Source organism: Enhydra lutris, unplaced genomic scaffold, assembly GCF_002288905.1.
Source record: "Enhydra lutris kenyoni isolate GAN:26980312 unplaced genomic scaffold, ASM228890v2 scaffoldscaffold22, whole genome shotgun sequence".
In the NCBI taxonomy this organism is placed as follows: domain Eukaryota; kingdom Metazoa; phylum Chordata; class Mammalia; order Carnivora; family Mustelidae; genus Enhydra; species Enhydra lutris.
Window position 1 is genome coordinate 10,368,708 of NW_019154106.1, and position 22,196 is coordinate 10,390,903.

The window sequence follows — 22,196 nt, forward strand, 5'->3', positions numbered from 1 at the left end:
TGTCGGAGGAAGCTGAAAAATTCGCACTCCGGCAGCACAGGCTAGTCCCTGGCTTCGCCTCCGGTCACAGAGTGATGGTAGGGCGGCAGGGGGCATGGAGGGGCTGGTGAGAAGAAGCACTTAATCTGAGAGGGCTTCGGCTGGTCACCCGTGCACGGGCACCCCTACAGCGCCTTGCTCTCCTCTCTCCCCAGGCCCTCCCCACACCTCTCCCTGCCTTGCATCCACCACATGAGGTCACTGGGCACCTTCCCCCAGACCGCAGTGGGCCCCTTGCTGGCAGAGCCAGCTGCCCGAGGACGTGCCCCAAGCGCCAAGTTCAGGTTCCTAGCTTAGTGGGAAGGACACTTTGCCAAGTTAGCTGGGGTGAGGCCGCTGGAGATGTCCCTTTGGCTGTCATGTTGGTCCCATTCAGGATTTCCAGATCCGAGCGGCATGATGACTTCGAAGCTAGGCTTGTCCCTGGTTACTCAGAGCGAGCTTCTCCTCTGGGTCCTCAGGCTCCTTGGCTCAACAGGAGAACGTGCCTAAATCAGGCTGCACGCTCACATGCCCCTGACGGTCGGGCAGGTCACGTAATTCAGGCAAACGGGCCAGCGTTGGGGGGACACCCAGTGAGCTCTACCCTCTCCGGCTCAGGGGCGGCCGCCCCTGCTCTGCTGGAAGGCGAGAGGGTGGACCTGAGGGGCCCCAGGCCCCAGCACAGCCTAGTCTGCAGTGAGGGAGGCAGCCCGGGAGTGGCTCTCTGGGCGAGCAGCCCCCTCCCGGGGCCTCTGGCCTGAGTCTTCCCGCCAAGGCCTGAGCCTGACCAAAGGCAACTCCAAGTCCCAGACGGTTCTTTTTCAACTGTTAACCAAACACATCTTTGTGGGGTGTCCCACCCAGGCCTGCCACGGCTTAGAAAACAGTTTTCTAAAGGGGACTTAAACCCCAGTGCAGCTCCTTTTCTGGGGGGGGGGGGGGTTAAGTAGGTCACGGTTGTGTTGAGACCATGCACGGTGACCGAGCTGGAGAGCAGACGGCTTTAATGCAGAAAGGTGCTGGTAGGCGGCATTGGGCACCTCGCAGCCTCTGCCCTGTAGGGACTGAGGGCATGCCTTGCCAAGATGGGCCGCTTGGCTGGCCAACTAGTTTGAGCAGAGGGCAATCAAGACTCTGAGGGCTCATGAGAAACAGTTGCTCCTCCTTTAACTACATAGAAGAATCTAAATTGGAGGTCTTTCCAGAATAAGTGTTATTGCCAGAGATAAATTTTGTCTGAGCGGCCCATCTGTACGGCAGGGCAAACATGTAATTACCAAACATCTGGTCTTCTTACTGTCCCGTGAAGAACATTCCTTCCCTTTGCAGTCCCAGAGCCCTACCCCTTCTCCTTTGTTCAAAAATGACGCATAGTCCTCATCCGGCCTGTCTTTGCAGTTTCTGTGTCTGTGTGGATTCCCCGTCTGTGCTCCTACTAAATTCGATTTTCTCCTGTGACTCTTGTCTCATGTCAACGTGATTCTTAGTCCAGCTTGAAGGACCTCTGAGGGGACTGGAATTCTTGCTCCCCGACAACTCTCCCTAAAAGCCGCTTCTTAGTTCCCCTTTGAGGAACCCTTCACCCTGCCAAGTGTAAGAAGGTGAATGGGTGCCCCTGCTTTTGGATCCCTAGCATGGTTGGGGCAGACCTGAGACCTGGTTGGAAGGTGTGGGCGGAGGGCTGACCAGAACCTTCGGGCAATATAGTATCCCCGGATCCCCTGATTCTCCCCCACATCCTTCTAGTAACTTCCCATGTTGGCTTCTGTGACTCGGGCTGTGAAAAGCTGTTGCTCCCGGTAGAAACAGTGACAGAGTGTGCGGAGGAAGCCCCAGACTCAAGATGCCTCCCTAGGACTGGTGCCCAAGGGCTTAGTGGGGCCTGGCCCAGCCTCTGCCTGTTCTAGATCTTCAAGCCCCCAGCGAGATGTGCCCCTCTCTCTCATCCTCCTTTCCTCGCTAAGGAAACCCAGGCACCGCAGGCTGCCGTGTGTGTCTGGACGCTCTGACCAGCAGAGACTGCTTCTGCTGAGGGAGTGAATGATTTAACTTCCAGAAACGTCCAGTCCCGGTCTCTGACTCTCAGCTTAGAAGTTAGCTGTGATGGGCTGAAACCTCTTTAGCTTTGAAGTTTAAACTGCTGTGTGAAACAAAACCCTACGTGGGCTGGGATTTATGAGGTGCCCTCTCCAGGCCCTGGGCTGGCACGGCGCCCTTGGGCTTGGCAGCCAGTGGTCCCGGAGATCTAGTGCTCTCTGCTCCGGAAGGCGTCTTGGGGCGAGGGGCTGGGGGGCTCATGGAGGGTGAAAATGGGGCTCCGTGTCAGGTGGCAGCTGCCTGCCAGGTTGAGGCACTCTGTCTGAGGAGCACAGCCCCTCGGACCACGACGGCTATACCGCTGTCCCGAGAGGGGTCCTGGCGTTGGACCCTGGACTGCAGAGGGGAGACCCTCTAGCTCACAGGAAGTATAAAAAGTGTTATTTACAAAGAACATATTAAAAAAAACCCTGGAGAACTGAGCACCCCCCCACCCGCCCCACCCCACGGCCCAGAGCGGAGCTTCCTTGCTCGCTGGGATCAGAGTCTGAGGAGAGAACCAGGTCCTCCGGGTGCTGCCCCCCACATGTCTGCTTGGGGAAGGTCTTGTTTCTGGGCTGTCCCCGTCACGGTTCCCACATGGGGAGGGACAGCCCAGCTGTGTTGGGGGTCTTCCCTGGGCTGGGATCCGACACCCGCAGCGGCAGGGACAGGGGACATATCTGAAGGTCCTCTTGTCTCCGTCCATGTTGTAGCTGGGGCAGAAATCATTTCCATGCAGCGGATGCAGACTGTTCTTAGGAGACAGGTCTGGCTCTTGATGTTTCATGCCTGGTGCCTGGTTCTGTGGGGAGAGAAGGAAACAGGTCAGAGGAGGAAGCCTCACACCCGGAGATGGTCCACGGAGGTGGGGGATAGGCACCGAGCCCCCGGTTTCCTAGCTTGTGCTCTCTCCCTCTCAAATAAATAAATAAAATCTTAAAAAAAAAAAAAGAGTCAAGATATGTAGAGCCCCCCATTCTGGACCGGCAGGATGGGCAGGAGGCGAGGACCCAAGGAGCTGGTGCTTCTCCGCAGGACCGTTCTGAGGTCCCGGGGGCCCGGCAGCCGGGCTCACCTTTCACAGCCTCTGAGTCCCGTGCAGGTCGTAGTCACTGTCGGATGAGTTATCAGGCTGGGTGGAAACACGACGCAGGGCCCCTTCCAGAGCTGCAGAAAGGAAAGAGACCTTTTGCAGCAGGCGTACCCCACCAGGCGACCCAGAGAGAGCCCCTCAGAGCCCAGGAGCCCGTGGGGGCCTGCAGATCACAGGGGCTTTGCGAGCTGGTGGCTTGACAGTCTGGTATCTGTTCTGATCAAATCAGCGGTGTTCACTAATGATACTGAACTCCAGGCTCCCTGGGGCTTAATTGTTCATGCCAGACAGGGAGCACTCAGTACGGGGCTTCCGCAGGCCCCTGCCAGCTCTGTGCTGCCTGGAAGGAATCCAAGGGGCCTCATTTACCATCCAGACCACAGGGCCCTGCGGAGATGCTGGCCTGTTAGGTTGCAACAGTGCTGTGGCTACTGGTGTCCCAGCGTACGCTTCTCCTGAGCTGAGTGGCTAACAGTCTCGGGGCTGGGGGTAGGGGAGGCAAGCCGAGGACGGTGAAGGCTGGATCCCTTCCATACCCAGCTGAGACAGCTGTCAAAGGGCAGTGAGAGCCCCGTCTCCCCCAGGGCATCCCGTCTCCCAGTGATCACGTGACCTGTGCTGGCCCGCCTCCTCCCCAGAAGCCAGGGGAGATAGCTGCTTACCTGCATAAGCAGAGACCTGGGAGTTCCTGGGCGGCTGACTGTATTCATTCTCCACGTGCGAGACGGTGGCGTTCTCAGCCTGGGACCGGACGGTCACCGTGTGGTTGCGATGGAAGGACACTGAGCAGAGGCAGGGGACAGTGTCATTAGCCTCCTGGCTCTGTCCCTCCTCCTCCTTCCTGGTAGGGGCTTGGAATTTCCCACTGTGGATAGGGGAAAGGCAAGGGCACCCACAGCTTCTTCAATGCATCCCTCTACTCCTTTCTCCCTGGGAAGGTTCATTCTTGCAGGGGCCAGACTTTTAGAGCAGCTTGGGGTTGGCCAGCAGTCTGGTGGGGTGGGCTTTCCACCGACCAGTCATTCATCAAGCATTTATTAAGCAGGGGATTGGAACACAAGTGATAGGGCGATATCATCCCTCCTCTCCTGGAGCTAAGGGGCTTTATACTGTAAGAGACTTCACAACACATCCTGCCTAGCAAAAGGAAAGGAAGGATGTGGAGTGGGAAGTGGGACGCATCTTGCAAAAATGCCCATTAAGGTTCCAATAAGTCCCGAAATAAAGAACCAAGTCTAATATTGCTTAACTCACTGATTTCTAAATCTATATGACCATGGATACCACCTGGTAACATCTGTTGACCACAGTCCCACCTTAGATGAGTATGGGGGTGGGGGTTAGAGGCCTCAATAGTTGCTGGCTTCCATGATGGTCAGCAGTGAGCCGGGAGCCCCGTAGACACTGGCTGGGGCTGAGGGAGGACCTTGCCTCCCAGGACACTTACTGTTCTGGTTCATTCCTGTGGGGCCAATCCACTGGCGCTGTTTCTTCTGGCGGACTAGGAGACAGGAAAAGCACATGAGGACGAGGGTGGGCAGCCATCACGGGAGGGAAGGTTGGGGAGATGCTGGGGGAAGGGAGGCAGGAGGCGGCAGATGCAGCTGAAGGAAGGACTGCTGGACTTCACCCCCTGAAGCCTTTCGGGGTCTCAGTTTTCTGATTTGCTCAGAGGGTAACTGGACCCACCTAGAGCTAAAGGAGTGTGTTGAGGGGGCTGCCTCTTCAGAAGAAATGACCACGGGGCATTAGAATAGAGCCTAGCGCTAGGGACCTAGCCGACACTGCCCATCTCCAGGCCTTCTCTTTTCATCTCTTCTAATCCACTTCCTGTCTCTGAATAGTTTTTTCCCAGAGTTCTGCGAGGCAAGGATACCAGCCCCTTATATTCACAAGGTGTGCAATCACCCATTAGGCAGATGAAGAAACTGAGGCTCAGAGAGGAAGTGGCTCCACCAGCATCTTGCGCAGTTGCTAGGGGGTGGAGCCAGGTCCGGAGGCTGGGGGCGGGCCCCTGTTTGAAAATGGCCACGCCCTCTCCTTGGCCTGGGTGGGGGGTGCGTCGTGTGGGCCAATCAGCGCTTACCACGTTCCTGACTTTCTCTTTCTGTTCGTGAGGGCGGGGAGAGGGGCGGGACCGGGTGGCAAAGCAGAGGTGCCCTCCTCCGCCCCTCCCGGGCCCCCTCCCGGGAGCTTGAAAGGCAGGGGGTTTGGGGCACCCGCACCTACATTTCTTCACCAGCTTTCTGTAGGCGTGAGGGCCGCACAAGACCAGCAGCACTGCCAGGAGCACAAGGGCCAGGATGATGCTCACCACGGTGCCTGCGCCCAGGCCTGCCGGGTTTGGGTCCTGGCCTGGGGGAGGCAGAGAGGTCAGGGTGGTCCTGCCTGGGGCATCGGAACTGCCTGCTCAGAGGAAGGCTGCTGGCCGGCTGCCTGGCTTCCCCTGTTCCCCTCCTCCTCCCCGCTCCTTGCAGTAATTCACCAGCGTGGGCAGAAGGCAGTCATACACCCGCCTCTCCACGCCTCTCTCCAATTCTCTGCTACCCATCCATCTGTCTACTACCTGCCATCCAGCAATTCATCACCCAGCTGTCACTGGCCCCTCTTGTTACAACTATTTAACGTTCTACCCTTTGCCAGTTGCTTATAAGTGATCACCTTGCCATCATATGCTAATAGCCATCCGTCTGTCCGTCCATCCATCCCTCTTTTATGCGCTATTTGATTACCATTTCTCCCTTGCTTTTCTATCTTCCATCCTGGAAGACTAGAAGATAGACTGAGAGCTCTCTCATCCATTATGGCCAGTCTCCTCTTTATGGCTCATGTTCATTGCTGTCTGAGCACTATTGCCAGCCCCGTCCCCTCCACCCCCCAGTTTGCCACCTTTCCTTCCTTTTCTAAGGCTCCGCAACTCTCTGTCTAGTCCTTGAGCCCGTCCTTCAGAAACACGCTCATTGATTAGGTCCTAGAGGGAAAATCCAGAATGTCCCTCTGCCCCCGGGGCTGTGGCCAACTCACATGTGACAAACACACTCCTGCAGCGGGTTTTTTTCTCTTGAAGCTGGTGGCACTGGGACAGCTTCTCCTGGGGACAGAAGAGGCCGTGGGAGGTCTTCTCGGTGGCATCCAGCACCTGGTAGGAGTTGACTTTGCCGCACTGCAGCTCCTGGCACACCTCTTCCCACCGTGCGGTGCCCTTGGCCCAGGGGATGTCACACAGGACTTCCCATTGCTTGCCCTGGCGCACCTGCACGGAGCCTTCACACAGACTGCTGCCCCCCACCAGGCGGCTCTGCACCTTGGGCTGGAAATCTGGAGAGGAGAAGCAATGGAGGGCAGGTGGCAGGTTTGGAAGGAGCTCCCTTGGTCCCTAGTCTATGTGCCTGACCACTGGAGCCATGTGTCGCTGGCCAAGAGGGGGCCCTGGCAGAGCCCAGCTAGTTGCGGGGGGGTGGGTGCTGGGATCACCTTCCTTTCTGTTCTTCCCTCCTTCTCACATCTTCTAGCTTTCCCCCCCCCAGAAGCTCTTTCCTTGGCATGTGTGGGCAACTGCTGGTAGCTATCCTGAGATGTGACATCATGGGTGCTTTCAGGGAAGAAGCTGGCGGAGTGGCGATGCCCGTGGCAGCCACGGGAGGGAGTTGGCCTCCAGGCAGGGGAGGGTAAGAGAAGAGAAATGAGAAGCAGGCTCCCCCCCGGGTCCACGTCCCTCTGAGAACCATCCTCTCCTTCTCCTGCTGCTCCTTGGGAGACGGGAGGGCTTTTCAGAAAGGAGAAACTGAGCCCCAGGGATGGGAAACACTTCCTGCTCTGGGTCCTGGCAGTTCAGGGGTGGGACAGAACCCAGGAATCCTTCTGTCCAGACTCTGGGGTGGCTTTCATGAAAGGACTGAATCCATTTCTGCTTGTCGGGGTGGGGCCTGGGCTCCAGAGCTGAGGCACACCTGTGCTCAGGTTAGAGTGAGCGGTGATCACACCAGCTTGGCCAGTTTCCATAGCAACATCCATCTAAAAGGCCCTAGTGAACGTTCTATTTAGAGTGGAATTTCAAAGGCAAGACCTCCCCGTCTGGTTTTGCAGGTTGTAGACGGCAGGAGGGCAAGGTGGGTCAGGGGGAGAGACCCTGGGGGTCTGCATCTACCTGGAGGGGGCGGTGTCTTGCTAATCCACACCAGGTATCCAGGGGCTGGGCGGGGTTGAGAAGTGAGGACCGGTGTGCTAGCGGGAGAGTGGAGTGGTCCAGAGCAAGGCTTCCAGAAGTGTGCACACACCCCCCTAGGACCTTGCTGAGATGCAAATCAGAATGCACCTGCATTCCTAACCAGCCTGATGTAGCTGGTGCTTTTGGTAGCGGAGGCTTGGACAGCAGGCTCTGGAGTGACACTGCTCGAGTGGAAATCCCTGCTAATGCTCTGTGATATTGGGCAAGAAATTTAACCTCTCTGAGCCTCAGCTTCCCTATCTGTAAAGTGGGGATAATAATAGCACCCACCTCCTCAGGTTGTTGTGAAAATGAACAACTGTCCTGGGAAGGTCTCTAGCACCAAGGGAGTGCTCAGGAAGTCTGACTTCTTATAGTCCGGACTGGTGATGGGGACCCACTCCCTCCCGAGGCATGCTATGATTGTTCTTACTCTGATCTGTGGCCTTTTCCTCCTCTGTTTTCCCAGCGATCCTGGTTTTGGGGTCCCTAAGACCATCCTCTTGGGTCTCCTCCCCTCAGCCACACCCAGATTCATCAGTCTTCTTGTCATGGTGCAGGAGCTTCTGCGGGGAGCTCTGTGGGGACCTGCTCGGGCTCCTTCTGCCTGCTGTGCTGGGGGGACCTCCTACTTGTCACCCCTGCTCTGGCCCCATCTGTCTCTGAGATTTACAAACTCCTCTCCTGGAAGGCTGGTCCCCCTCGGTGCACCACCTGCTCCGATCCTTGGCACGAGTCACAATTCCCACCTAAAAAGACTTCTCTCCTCTGTTCCAGCAAACAAACCCCTGCTCCTCTCCTCCTTCCAAACCCCTGAGGAGACCTTGCCTCGTCCTGGAAGTCCTGGCTGATCCCACCTTCCCGAGCGGCAGCCTGTGCATTTGAGCTCGTTCTGTGTCACTCTGCGGAGATCTCCAGGGCATTGGGTAGAGTGTAGCCTCACCCTCTGTTTCCCTCCCCTTCTCCTTGGTGCCCAGTGCCCTGTGCTCCACGCAGGGGTTTCCGGGAACAGGTGATGATGGACGGTCTGGGGCGCCCCGTGGGTCCTCACGGGGTCTCACTCACCAGAACAGACAAGGGCCAGAGCTTGGCCACCCTCATAGGACGGGACTTTCCTGAAACACTGCTCCAGGGACGCACAGCTGGCGTTCTGGATCTCCCATCGAATCGGCAAGGCCTTGCTCTCCCCCGGATCTTGGGTCCTGGTCGTCTCGGCCTCTGGCAGGTGCTTCAGGAAGGAGCCACAGTGGAGGGCCTCGCAGATGCGGTTCTTCAGGTCCTGGGTCCGGTCCTGGTCCTGCTCCTGGTAGCTGATGGCCCCCCCCAGGCTGCCGTAGTAGAACTCCACCACGCCGGCGCACCGCAGGCCCCCGGGCCCGGCCACCAGCTGCAGCCTGGGAGGAGCTGTGGAGAGACGAAGCGGGGAGCGGGTCTGAGTGTCACCCAGCCGGCTGTGGGGGTGGGGGGGGCTTGCTTGCTGGGGCTTTTTAGCTCCAACACAAGGTTGAAGGAGAGACTGGCCGACCGCCGTGGGGGTTGGTGAGCTCCCAAATGTTGCCCAGGACCTACTTATACTAAACTTCATCATGTTCACCTGAAACTCTAATGCAACGGGGCATCCCATGTTCTTATTGGCTAAGTCCCGCACCCTGCCCCCCGGAACCTCCGAATTCTCTTACCTGTGGGCTCTGGAGTGGTGGTGGGTGGGGGGCTCGTGGGAGGAGGTGGTGTCTTCCGAGGCTCTGCAACGAGATACTCCAGTGAGGGAGGGGCAGGGGCCCGGGAGGGAGGACTGGAATTTGGGGGAAAGAAGGCAGGGTCGGGGGAGGGCTGGGGGTACTGGATGGTTTGGAGAAAGACCTAGAACTCATGATGTAAGTGCCGCTTGCCCCATTAGGCCCACTTGACCCACACGTTGTCTCTAAGTATCCTGTGGAGGGGGGGCAGCGCCGGCCCATTTTACCGTTGGTAAGTGAGGGTTAAGAGGAGACGCTAACGTTAGCAATGGCAGAACCAGGTTTTCGATCTCTTTCAGCCCCCCCCCTTAGCCTTTCCCCTCCAGTTCCCCACCAGTGTCTGGGGGGGTCATTGTTGTACATTAGGACCCCACTTCCACCTGCCGGCTTGGGCCCCAGATCCCAGGCCCTGGGCAGCCTCCCCCGGGGCTGGTGCTCAGGTGCAGGGGACCCGTGTGGCCAGCTAGTCACCCACCTTGGCAGATCAGGCCCAGAGAGCTCCTCTGGCTGGCCTCACTGTAGCTGCAGTTGGAGAAGGACCCCAGGCGTCCGTAGCAGGTGACCGGGTGCTGGGGATTGTTGAAGTCAGGGAGGTGGGCCAAGACCAAGGCCTTCCCGCAAGCCAGGCTCCGGCAGAATTCTGAGGCCTGCGTGTTGTCCTCCCTGCCGTTTGTACCCTGGTTCCAGCTCCACTGAGACACTGTGTGCCATGTGGAACCGAGGAGGACCTCCAGCTGGCCCTGGCACGGCGAGTGGGAGCCTGTCAGTCTCACCATGTTTCCTGGGGGTCAAAGAGGTATGTGTTTGGGGGGTCCCCTCCGTGGGAGCCCTCCTCTGCCCTCTCCCCACCAGGCTCCTACCCAGCCAGGCTGTCTTCCATCCCGGGGGCTGCCTGCCTGGCTCCCGTGAGCTTTGTCCTCGGGGACATGGCAAGGAGGGGGGCTTCCCAGACACTCAAGCAGTCCCTCAAAGCTGGGCCCCTGGGGCTGGGGCTGGGGCTGGAGACCTCAGAGCAGAAGGGAACTCAGAGCAGCGGCAAGGGGGTGCTCAGGACCCCACTGTCCGGCAGGATCGTCCCACTCTGCAAACTCTGCTTCATTAGAAATAGGGCCTGGTGCTTGTTCTATTTCTCTCTCTCTGATTTCTCAAACCAGTGTCATTGAGGTACGATTTAGACCCAGTGAAATGTGTGCACGTAGGAGTTGTTCAGGGGAACTTGACGAATGCATGCACGTCTGGACCTACTGCCACACTCGAGAGGTAGACATGTCTGTCACCTGGAACGTTCCTTCGTGCCCAGGTGTGGCCGATTCCCCTGCATCCAGCCTCAGGTGCCTACGGATCTGCTTTCTGTTGCTAGAGACGCATTTTGCCTCCTCTCCAATGTTATGTACGGGGAATCACGCAAATCGTGCAGTGTGTTTGTTTCTGTTGTCCTGTTTTTCTCGTCTGACCCCCTTCCTTCGGCATTCAGAGTTTCTCTGCATCGTTGCACCCACCACGTTCCCTCTTGTTGTGGAATGAGGTCTCGTTGTGTGGCTGTGCCATGATTTGTTTATCTAGCCACTGTTCGGCTGCTTTGAACAAAGCCGCGTGGGACATTCCTGAGCCGATGTCTGTCTGTGTGGGCACGTGTTCCGTTTCTCTTGGGTAAATACCAAGGAGTGGAATTGTTGGATCGTGGGTAAGAATGGGACTAGGGTGATTTTATAAAGCTCCGTGAAATAAAAAAGAAGGATATATATATTTGTACCTGCACAGATTCTAGAAGGAGAGAAAAGACAGGAATCCATGTGGTTGTTACCTGGGGTGTTAGGGTGGGGAAGGACTGGGCAGATGGGGGACAGAAATGGAAATGAGATGCATCACTACAGGTCTTTTCATATTTCTAAAGATTTAGGCCAGGCAACTGTATTACCTGTTCATGATTTCTTTCTTTCTTCCTTCCTTTCTTTCTTTCTTTTAATGTAAAAGGTTTTTCCGAGTGATTGGGAGGTGGAGGTTTTTCCCTGGTTGGAAACTTCTAGACAGGCTACCTTTTTCTGGGCTTGGGGCCCAGAGCACAGGGCTAGGGGTTGGCAAGGTCACTGGACTAGTTTGAGACGAAGGGGTCTTGTCCAACTCCTGACATTGGCAGGATATTTTGCCCCTTTCCCCCCAGGGAGCTGACTCACCGAATCCTTACCAGGGAACAGCTGTTCTCCCCATTTTATAGGTGGGGAAATTGGGGCTTAGAATGGACAAAGCACTTGCTAGGGCTCAGAGCTAGGATGCCACTGCAGGGCTCCGGGTCCTGGACAGGGGCCTGCTAAGGCCTCTTCAGCTCCTTCTGGTTGCACATGGCTTCATGAGACCCTCCAGCACATGTCTCCCAAAACAGCACGATGTTATCTCAGGAGACATGAAAGAATGAGGTCTGGGGTGAAATGAATCTGAGAACGGCTGAGTTAAAAAGTACTGAACAGGTTTTTTTCACTGCAGGACTTCTCAGAGCCTTTTCCAGGCCGGTCGGTATACGTAGTCATCCTCCAGGAGGGACGTCTCCAGTGTTGCCTAGCTTTTATCCAATGCATTCCAGGAGCCCTGTTTGGGAAACACTAGCCTCTTCAAGTCTCACCTTGAAGTCAGGGCGTTCCACATACTTTACAGTCTGGAGCAGCCCCTCTCCACAGCGTCAGCTGCGAATGCCTTTGATTGGGGAGACCTGGCAGGACTGAGTAGGAAACAGGACTGTGCAGGGTGCATTATGGGCCAGTATGTTTTCTGTGCGTGGTGAATGGGTCCCAGTAGTAATTACCCTGAGAACCAGCATTCAGGTGGCGCTTTTGAGGCCATTGAGGGCATCTGTAGGCATGTGGGCATCTAAATGTGTACGCTTGTGTGGGTGTCCATATCTGCGCGTGCTGGGGCGCTCTCTCGCTCTGTGGGGGTGGGGTTCACTCTGGCAGGTCCCCCTACAGCCTGATGGAATCATAGCTTCCCCCCATCACCCCGTGGTCCAGGCCTCTGTATGGCTCTTCCTTACCTGAGTTCTCCCGGTAGGGCCCCCCGAGGCAGGAAGTGACTGCGGAAAGGAGAGAGGAGGGTCAGGAACTGGAGCCTCCCTCTTGTCCCCCACCCCACCTCACACCTGCCCACTGAGTAGTGGCCTCCTCTGCAGCCCCCTGGTATGGGGTTCTGGGTTCCATACTACACATCAGAGCCCCTAGGTGGGTCATGAAACCAACTCCGTGGGTTGCAACTATCCATGTTTTCCCCGTTTTAAAGCTTTACTTTTTATATAAACATCAGTAAAAGGGATTTTCCTCTGGTGCATAGACTATGAAGAGAGAATGTCAGAATACACGGTTGGTTGTGAGGATAAGGGATCCCTTTCCCTGCATCTAGCTGCAGTGTGAAACCCTCGTGAGCACTGCTTTCAGCCTAAGAGAGTTTGAACTTCGCAGCTGTAGAGAACCAGAGGAACGACCGAGAATGGGAGGCCCCAGCATCATTTGCTACTTTCCAGCGTCCTGGTGGCAGGATGGGCATGACAGCAATGTATCTTCAATGGCTCAGCTTCTGGAGGAGGAAGTCAGCTCCGAGATGGGGGGGTGGGGCGCAGAGATAACACAGCCAGGCGGCACAGTGCTCGTCTGTGGCTGGGGTGGAGGTTGGATTTGGGTGGGCCTGGGGGGGGGGTGCACTTGTGTGGCCTCAGAGCCCCCCTCCGTGTTTGCTGCTCAGCTCTGTCAGCCTTAAAGGAGGGGCTCTGATTTCCCTCTGTCTGACCCCTGGGCTGGCTTCGTAGCTGGGAGCCGGGACAGTCACGGTGATGACTTTAGGGAGTAAATGGTTCCCTTGAAATTGCTTTTGAGAAATTGTTGCCGCGTGTTTAAAAGAAAAAAAAAGTGTGTTTTAAAAAGCCTATTTTTCCCTGAGTGTTCTGGAGCTGGTGTTAGAATTATAAGGGAAGACAGGCCCCAGCCAGCTGGCCCTTTCCTCCCAGCCAAGGCTCCCGGTAATAACACCCACATCGCACCGTGAGGTTTCTGCATCTGGTGCTCAAAGCTGGGGGTACTGGAGCCCGTGGGGCCTGGGGCAGGCATGGGGAGGATAGTCAGGGAGCGTTGCTGGCCTGGGGTGCGTGGAGAGCCAGACAAGAGGGCTCACCACTCCTGCTTCCCACCTGAGACCTTCATACTCCCCAGTCAACATTCATTATTAATAGCAGCTACCAATAATTGAGCACCTACTGTGTACTCAGCACTCAGGGTCGCTCCTGACGGATATCATTGTTACCCTTCACATGGCTTCATGATGTGAGTCGAATATATTCATGGTGTCAATGTTGGGAGAGGGAGAATGCCCTGTCCAGGGGGACACTGCCAGCACCTGCCAGGGCCTGGATTCAAACCGTGAGTCTGCCTTCCAAAACCATGCTCGCTGCCACCTAGTTGTGCCTCCAGAGTGCCAAGTTGGGGGTGCAGAGATGAACACAGCCCAGACTCTGTCCCTGAGGGGCTTGAGCCCCCAACATTGGAGCCCTTGGGGACAGGGACTGGACCAGACCGTTCTCGCAGATCTCACACAGGATGACCTACAGCCCCTTCAGAGAACGTTCTTGGGAAAGAGGGAACAAGCTGGAGAACCAAGTAAAATCCCCAAAATGCTCTTTGAGGAAGGGCGTCTAGGAATCCCAGGGCTTTGGCTCCCTCTGGGTGCCTGGTGTTCTCAGTAGAGCAGCATTTCCTGGATTGTTCCTCCTTCACCATCACCATCACTGTCACCATCACTGTCACCATCACTGTCACCATCACTGTCACCATCACTGTCACCATCACTGTCACCATCACTGTCACCATCACGGTCACCATCACCGTCACCATCATACTGTCACCATCACTGTCACCATCACTGTCACCATCACTGTCACCATCACTGTCACCATCATACTGTCACCATCACTGTCACCATCACTGTCACCATCACTGTCACCATCACCGTCACCATCATACTGTCACCATCACTGTCACCATCACTGTCACCATCACTGTCACCACCATACTGTCACCACCATACTGTCACCATCATACTGTCACCATCACCGTCACCATCACCGTCACCATCATACTGTCACCATCACCGTCACCATCATACTGTCACCATCACCGTCACCATCACCGTCACCATCACTACCTCCATCAGCCTCACTGTCACTACCATCGGCACCATTGCCATCACCATGACCACGATCACCTTCACCACCGTCACCATCACCGTCACCATCACTGCCTCCATCGGTCTCACCATCACTACCATCAACATCATTATATCACCATGACGACCGCCATCACCGTTACCGTCACTGTCACCATCACCATCACTACCTCCATCGGCCTCACCATCATCACCATCATGACGACCGTTAACCACCACCAACAACACCGCCATCACCATCACACCCATCACCATCACCATCAGCCTCACCATCATCATCATCATCACCGGAAACACTGTTAGAGTTCACAGTCACCAGGCATTTGTATATGTTAACTCTCTCAAATCTCACCACAGCTCTATGAAGTAGGTACTATTTTTTTTTTTAAGATTTATTTGTTTTAGAGAGGGAGGAGAGAGCATGTGCTAGTGAGGGGAGGGGCAGCTGGAGAGGGAGAGAGAATCCTCAGGCAGACTCCCTATCCAGCACGGAGCCTGACGTGGGGCTCCAACACCCGACCCTGGATCACAACCTGGCTAAAACCGAGAGCCCGATACTTAACTGACCGAGCCACCCAGGCGCCCAAGTAGGCACTATTATTTTAATCTCCATTTTATAGTTGAAGAAGTGGCGGAAGAATAACTAACTTGCTACGCCGCAGGTCACTGCTGGGGTTGGGACTCAAAGCCAAGACATCTGTCCCAGACTCTGTGCTCTTGACTGCTGGGCCAAGCTGCCTCCCATCCCTTCACCACTCTTGGCATGTTCATGGCGTACGGACCTGATGATCAGGAGTGAACTTGGAATTCCATTCCATTAGTGAAACATGCCATCGGGAACCTTTTCTGCGAACTTGCTCTGTGATCTTGGCAAGTCATTCAACCTCTCTGGGCTTGGTTTCCTCATCTGTAAAATGAGGAAGTTAGATGCCACCATCCTCAGCTTCCTCTCTGTTCAGACTTCTCTGATCTATAACCTTCAGGTCCTGATGTATCTCAGTGGCTGGCAGGGACCAGGCAGAAGTGGTCGGTGAGATGTGTGACTGACCCGGAGCCTTCTGGATGCTTCTTCTTTCTGTCTGTCCAGAGACATGCTCAGGTTTTCATTGTCCAAGATCTATTTTCATTCTCTTAGCTGCTCCTCACAGGGGTGTGACCAGTAGCCTCCTTCCCTGGAGCCCTGCAGACTGGGCTCAGGTTCTCTCTGAGCCCGTCCGGGGCTGTGGCTTCGCCAGCCCCGCGTGTGGCTGAGGCCCATGGCTCTGCGGCTACAGGAGCTGCAAACAGAAGCCCAGAGACCCCGAGGCCCATGAGGGACACCATGGCCATTTCCTAATCCGCCAGCCATGGCTGCAACTGAGCAGCTGGGGCCAGGAATGAGAATCCTCCAAAGGCCCCTTTTCTTCCCTGCCCGCCCCCCTTTGAAGGCCCCTGATGTCGGGCTTGGAGTGGCCGAGCCCAGGCCGTGTTCAGGGCTGAGAAAGCCTGAGAGCTGGCCAGCACCTCTGAGGCATCCTACTGTCCCCCCGTGTCTGGAGTTCCAGCTTCCAACTCGTGATGGGTTCTGCAACGGAACATATGGATTTTCACGTGATGTGGGAGGCGCGGGGTTAGAAACAGCCTGCTGTTTGTTCAGGTCAGGATTTGCACCAAAGGAGTTTTCCAGAGATCCGCAGACGTCGTTTGGGTTTGGGAATTGCTGGCGAATGTTCCGTGTTAGCGGTTCCCTTTTGCGGGACTCGGCAGAGCTAGAGCTTGGTCCAGGCTGGCCGGCGCCGGGCTCGCTCCCAGACCCTGCTGGGACCCGCGCACATCCTTTGCAGTGGCCATGTGCCGGGAAGCAGAGGCAAGGCGGCGGGGTCCTGGTGGGAGCTGGGATGCGACTGATGGGAACAGTGAGAGTGAACCCTCACGGCACTCCTACTTGGTGCAACCCCAGGGCGAGCCCTTTGTGCGGGAGACCCCACTCCCGACAGCCTAACTGAAGGGGGCTGCCATCACCCAGTCTCCCAGATCAGGAAACAGAAGGACTTAGCCCGGTTTGGAAGTCAGATGTTCTGTTTTTCCAACAATGAGTCCGTCTAATAGTCCGCAAACGTCTCATCAATTCACAGCGAACACCCCACGTCGGACGGCCTTTTGGGGGAGTTCTGGATTTTTCTTCCTTTCATCGTCTGCTGAGAGGCTGACTTGGAAGATCGGAAAGCCCCTTTTCTGAAACGACACCAGTCAGCAGAGCGGGGTCTACCCCTCAAGCTTGAAGGAAACAAAGATCACGAAGGCCCCAAATTCTGTTTCTCAGTGGAGCACCAGAGGCACTGGCTGGTTTTTGATCAGGAGCCTCTTTATGGGCAAGACACACAGAGAATCATACCGAGCTTATGCCAGGAGAAGCCTGGGGACTGGCGCCTGCAGAAGGAATGGCAGATTTGGGCCTCTAATCCCACTTGCTGGGCCTGAGCCAACCTGAGGATGTGAGCCAATCACAAGCACAATGGCCGTCACAGTCTACAATTGTGGTCGCTCTCTCGCTGGTGGCTTGCTGTGTCTGATCGAATTTGCGTGAATTTCATGCCATATATGCATCTCCACTGTGACAGGGACGAGCCCTCCGTTTTGTTCAGAACTTCACATATCCCAAAGTTTTTTTCCACCCAGGCCCCGTGAGGAAGGGCCCACACTCATTCTCATTTTCAGATCTGCAAACTGAGGTTCAGGAAGGCTGAGTGACTTGGCCAAGGTCACACAGCTTGCTGATGGTAGCGTCAGGACACGAAACCCCATCACCATCACTTTACAGGGCCCTACGGGAATCTACCACTGGGAGAACCTGGAGCCAGCTCACCCCAGGGTACAGATAGGGGAAACTGAGGCCAAGGAGGGAAGGGCTCACCCTGGGTGTCTCCATGGGTGTCTGTGGCGGCCCAGGACCCTTTTTCCTTCTGCCAATCACCACCAATTGCCTATCCTGTTCCCACCACATCTGTCCCAGCTGAGCCCCAAGGGAAAAGGGAGTTTCAGGGTTCCTGTGGGAACCGGACATCATGATGGTGATGGAGGAAGTGGATGGAGGAAGTGATCTGGGGCTACAGTCCCTCATCGGCCACTCAGAACCCCAAACCAGAAATCTTTTCTAGTGCACTTGGCGGGAGGATGTTTGCAGCCCTTGCGAGTCTCTCTTAGGGTGTGAGTTCATGTTCCACTGAATGGGAACGCGTTCAGTTAGCGGGTGTTGTGCAGACCTCATTGGTGGGTGATGAGCACACAGCACACACACAGTATGACCCATACTGGAAAATTCTCAAACACGTCTTGCCCAAGGTCCGGGATGAGGGTGTGTGGACCTGGAAAGGTATAGGGGACCATCTACCATCCTGCCAGGGCCCACACAGCATGCTCACTCACTTCCTATAAGCTGTTGCCCAAACATTATCCTCTCGTGAGACCCCCTGCACCCTCCCTGGGTAAGCACGGTGCCCAACACTGCCAATCCCCCAGCCCCACCCCACCCATGACCTCCCAGCACCCATGCTGTTCCATGATGTCTCTCCATCACACCTAGACTCTTACGTTGGATCTGCCAGGGCAGGGATTTCGAAGGTTCAGTCGTGTCCCCAGCGCTCAGAATAGTGGCTGGCACACAGTAGGTGCTCAGTAAAGGCTTGCTGTTGGAATGAGTGAATGAACCAGATTTACAATTGCATTGACCTTGAAGGTGAGCGCCCTGGTCATCCCCATTTTATATATGAGAAGGCTGAGATTCTGAGAAGCATTCTTGTCATTTGTGAGGGGCCCTACAGAAATCATGCCCCAGTCTGCACGACTCCAAGCCCCACAGGCCTTCGCACACAGGCAGGCACACACAGCCCCTATGCACGGGCTCACAGGCATGTGGCACACACATAGCATGCACACATGGGCTCACACCTGTACCCACACACTTGCACACACACAGACTAGTGTTCAATCAGTTCCATCAGGGGGTTGAAACCCCTCCTTGGTCTCTGCGGGGAACACCCCGCTGGAGTGTTGGAGCTGGGCAGAGTGACTGGAAGGGCCAGTACCGGCCCCGGGGCCCCCAGGTTCCTCTATTCCCCACTGGGGGTGGGGAGCTTGGGCTGCTGGGTGCTAGATTCTTTTCACCCAGAGCCAGCAAGGGCCTCAGCTTCTGCACGCTGGAACAGCGGGCCAGGGAAGACTGCCCGAAGCTAGAGTCCCCGAGGCCACCATCTCCTGTGGGTGCCCAGCCCTTCTTGGGCCTGTCCTGCCTACTGTGTCTTGTCAATCCCTACGGGATGCGTCTCCCTTTTCTCTGCCTGGCTCCTTCCTGCCTCCATGTCTCCCCAAAGACACCACCACCTCAGAGAGGCCCTCGGGGAAGAGGACTGGGAAAGAGAAGGCTCGATGGCCAGGCTGGCATCTGGCTAGACTCCCCACCACGTCCTACCCGACTTGTTCCCTGCTGACCCCGACCCTGGTGACGATGATGGTAATAGTAACTGGGACCATCGATGTTTACTGGGCACTTAACTGCGCTCGAACTGACCTTCCTACTCAGAGCCTATAGTCATTGATTCGTTTAACCCTTACAAATCTCTACGAGATATATACTCTTATTATTTCCATTTTGCAGAGGAGGAAACTGAGGCTTACAGAATGGTCCAAGGTCACCCAGCTGGCAAGTGGCAGACCAGAATCCAAGCTGCGGAGCCCATGGCTTTGCCCCAGTGCTGGCTTCTGCAGTCCTGGTGGGCGGGCATGACCCTCAGGGCTGCCTGTACCCCCCAACTCCCACCCCAGCAGGTGAGTCCCAGGCAGGTCGGGACTAAAGGCAGCGACAGAGGGGACCAGCTGTCACTACCACCCCAGGTGCATCATGAGCATCTTTGTGCCCCAAAGTCCCCAAGTCACAGCCCTGATGGCCAGCCAGGAGACACGGCATCTCCGGGGCTCCAGTGGCCAGGCGTCCCTTCCCGGAATGGCTCAAAGGGCATGCGTGCTGTTGGTGCCCAGCCCCAGCCCTGGCCCTCATCATCCCCTGCCCTTGGTGGGGACATGTCTGCACAAGGTAGTTGTGACCCGGAGCCCTTTTCCTACTTGTGGGAATGGCTTTGGTATGTCTGAGCTCTTAAGGTTACAGGGGTTCCCCAGGAGAGCAGGGGTGCTGGGCCAGGGTCGGCTCTGGTGCTCCCTAGCTGCAGAGCCCTGAGCTTGGCTTCTCGGCTTTTCTAAAACTCCAGTTTCCCGACTATAAAATGGGGGACACTGGGCCCGCCTCCCTCCTAGGCTGTTGTGAAGCTTATAGAAGAAAATGGCTTTAAAGGCATTTTGAAAGCTGGGGGCCACGGAGCAATGGGAGTGTTTACCCTCCGCCAGTTCACACAAAGCACTGGAAAGCATGAGCTCCTGCGGTTCTAGATGGTTCCCGCACTCCTGGGGAAGGTGCTGCCTCCCAGTCTCCCTGACTCTGGGCTCTGCTGGCCCCTGGGAGCTGCCCGATCCTGTGGGGAGCCTGGACCCATGACGGGCTTCAGATGGGAAGCCCAGGGAGCAGGACCCCATGCCCATCCCCAGCTGGGAGCCTGGCCAGCCGCCCTGCCCCGGTGGCGTCAAGGTCCCCGTCTGAGGAATCCCCAGGGCCAAGGAGGCCGCAGCACCTCCTCAGGGGGGTCCCATCTCTGGGCCTCTGCCCTGGGGACAGAAGGCGTTTTGTGTGTCTCGCAGTTCATGCGAGAAGAGCTGTGTGAACGCATGTGCACCTGGGCATCATCACATATGCACGGTGGATGGCAAACCTGCATTTACGCACACACACACACACCCCTTCACACACACACACACACACACACACACACACACACACACACACACACAAACACACACGTACCTACTCATCCTTACTCACCAGCCTGTCTAGGAGGGACTGAGCCTCCCTGATCAGGCAGCCAGTGGCCCCCAGGTCCTTTCCCTCCAAACCAGGAAGCCATAGGCCCCCTGTTCCCACCTGGCCTGAGGTCAGCATCTCTCTCGCCCCGCAGTACCCTCCAAACCCTTGCGAAGTGGTCAGACCTCACCCAGTTCACCCTCGACGTGTCATAAGTGGGGAGCCCACCAGCTTCCATTGACTCCCTCCCTGCAAACAGGAGGCCCCAGGCTCGCCCACCTCTAGCCTGACCCCCAGCCAAGCTTCTCAGAGGTCCCAGATTCTTCCACACTGGCCCTGGGGGCCCAAGTTCTGGAGCCCCTGCCCTGGGCCTGGAGTGAGAGCAGACCCAGTGTGCGCTCACAGCCTGGCCGGCCCGCTGGGCTGCGGCTCCTCTGGGACGGAGTCAGGGGGACTTGGAACTAGGGGAGCATCTTTGACACACACTCAGCTGCCTTCTCAGAGGCAGCCCCCACTCTGCGGCGGCCCTTTGTGCTCAGAGTGCCATCAGAACAGCCCAGGAGACCATGGGTGCCCTGGGTCTGGGTGTATCTAGGTCAAGTCTGGACACTCAAGGTGGGCGGGGGGAGCTGGATGGGGGCTGAGAGTCTGATTTTGCCTGGGTCCCACCTGGAAGGGTGCAGGATGACCCCCACAGTACAAGAACAAAGCCGAGCTGGGACAGGTGGTAAAGGGATGGTGGGGAGACAGGCAAGGTGGCCCCAACCCTCCCTGATGCTCCTGAGACGGGACATGTGCACCTGCATCAGACCAAGTTAAGAACTGGCATCTCCCCCCTTGCACCCCGAGTCCCAGGAGCTCGGTACGTGCCTCGGTACTCACCCAGCACCCCCAGCAGGTACAGGGCGGCCAGCGACGGCTGCTGGGACCCCATGGGCACTGCCTCCTCCTGCCTCAGCCCTGGCAAGCTCGGCACCTGTGGGTGAAAGGCGTCTCGTCCTGGGTCTCCGTCTCGGGTAGGAGGGGGTGGGGTGGGCAGGCGCGGGCAGGGGTGTGACAAGGAAGCAGGCAGTGCGAGGCCTGCGTCACCCGTGTTTGAAGTTGAACTGTCAACTTCCTCCTGGTAAAACCATCTGCTCCAGTTCGAATGGCGGCCCTGGCCTCTGACAGCTTCCTGCCTGAGGTGCCCAGGCTGGGGCAGTGGCCCCGACCACACCGCGCTGGGACGGGGCCGCAGCATGGGGCAGCTCTGGGCCCAGCTGCTGAGGGGGAGGAGACTTGGCCTCCCTGCGGGTGGTTCTGAGGGAATTGGGGGGTGGGCGACAAGCTCCCCAGGCAGGGGTCTCACTGAAATGGCACTGAGCTGTGCTAGCAGGGGACAAGTGGGTGTGGGGGTGCCACACCAGTTCTTGCCAAAGACACGGTGGTGAAAACAGCAGATGAAACCCTCTGTCTCCTTTTTTGCGGGGATGAGGTAGGCATTTGAGATGGAGCCCCAGGTGGTGGTATTTTACCATAGAGCACGGAAGAGGGCTCCTCCGTGAATGCTGGGCGTGTGTTGTGTGTGTGTGTGTGTGTGTGTGTGATCTCCTCCTCGTCGGTCTGCGTAATTTCCATGTCAGCAGGTGTGATCTCCATGCAGTGTTGCTCCCACAAGGGCTGGAATCAACCTCTGGCCTGTTCAGGAAGAGCAGGTGGCTGGGTTTCTGCAAATTAGCTGGGGGGCGGGGGTACCTAGCTCGGGGGAAGGGCTTCAGCCCCTGGGCCCCAGGCTGGGTTTGGTCCCTCTGCTCTCCAGGACGGGGCAGACCCTGACCTGGGCTCCTTGGGGCTTATCATAATGTGAGCCACACCAGGAGGCACACAATGGTTCAGAGACACCGAGCTGACTGTGAACAAGCGTGAAACCTGAAATGAGTGTCAAGGCCTCCCAGCCACACCCTTCTGACCCTCTGCAGCAGCTCTGGCTCCTGGGCC

General features: G+C 56.8%; 1 protein-coding gene across 1 annotated transcript; it reads right to left on the minus strand.

Moving 5' to 3' along the window:
• Window positions 1–2,572: 2,572 nt before the first annotated feature.
• Window positions 2,573–21,217, minus strand: LOC111149699 (CD5 molecule). Its single transcript, XM_022506921.1, has 11 exons — window positions 21,102–21,217; window positions 12,162–12,200; window positions 9,612–9,917; window positions 9,080–9,142; window positions 8,466–8,804; window positions 6,218–6,511; window positions 5,423–5,548; window positions 4,641–4,694; window positions 3,856–3,975; window positions 3,176–3,267; window positions 2,573–2,902 (listed from the first exon to the last, which is right to left on the minus strand). Exons 1-10 carry the CDS (start codon window positions 21,151–21,153, stop codon window positions 3,179–3,181), a joined length of 1,482 nt encoding a protein of 493 aa, XP_022362629.1. The 5' UTR covers window positions 21,154–21,217; the 3' UTR covers window positions 2,573–2,902; window positions 3,176–3,178.
• Between the last annotated feature and the right edge of the window lie 979 nt (window positions 21,218–22,196).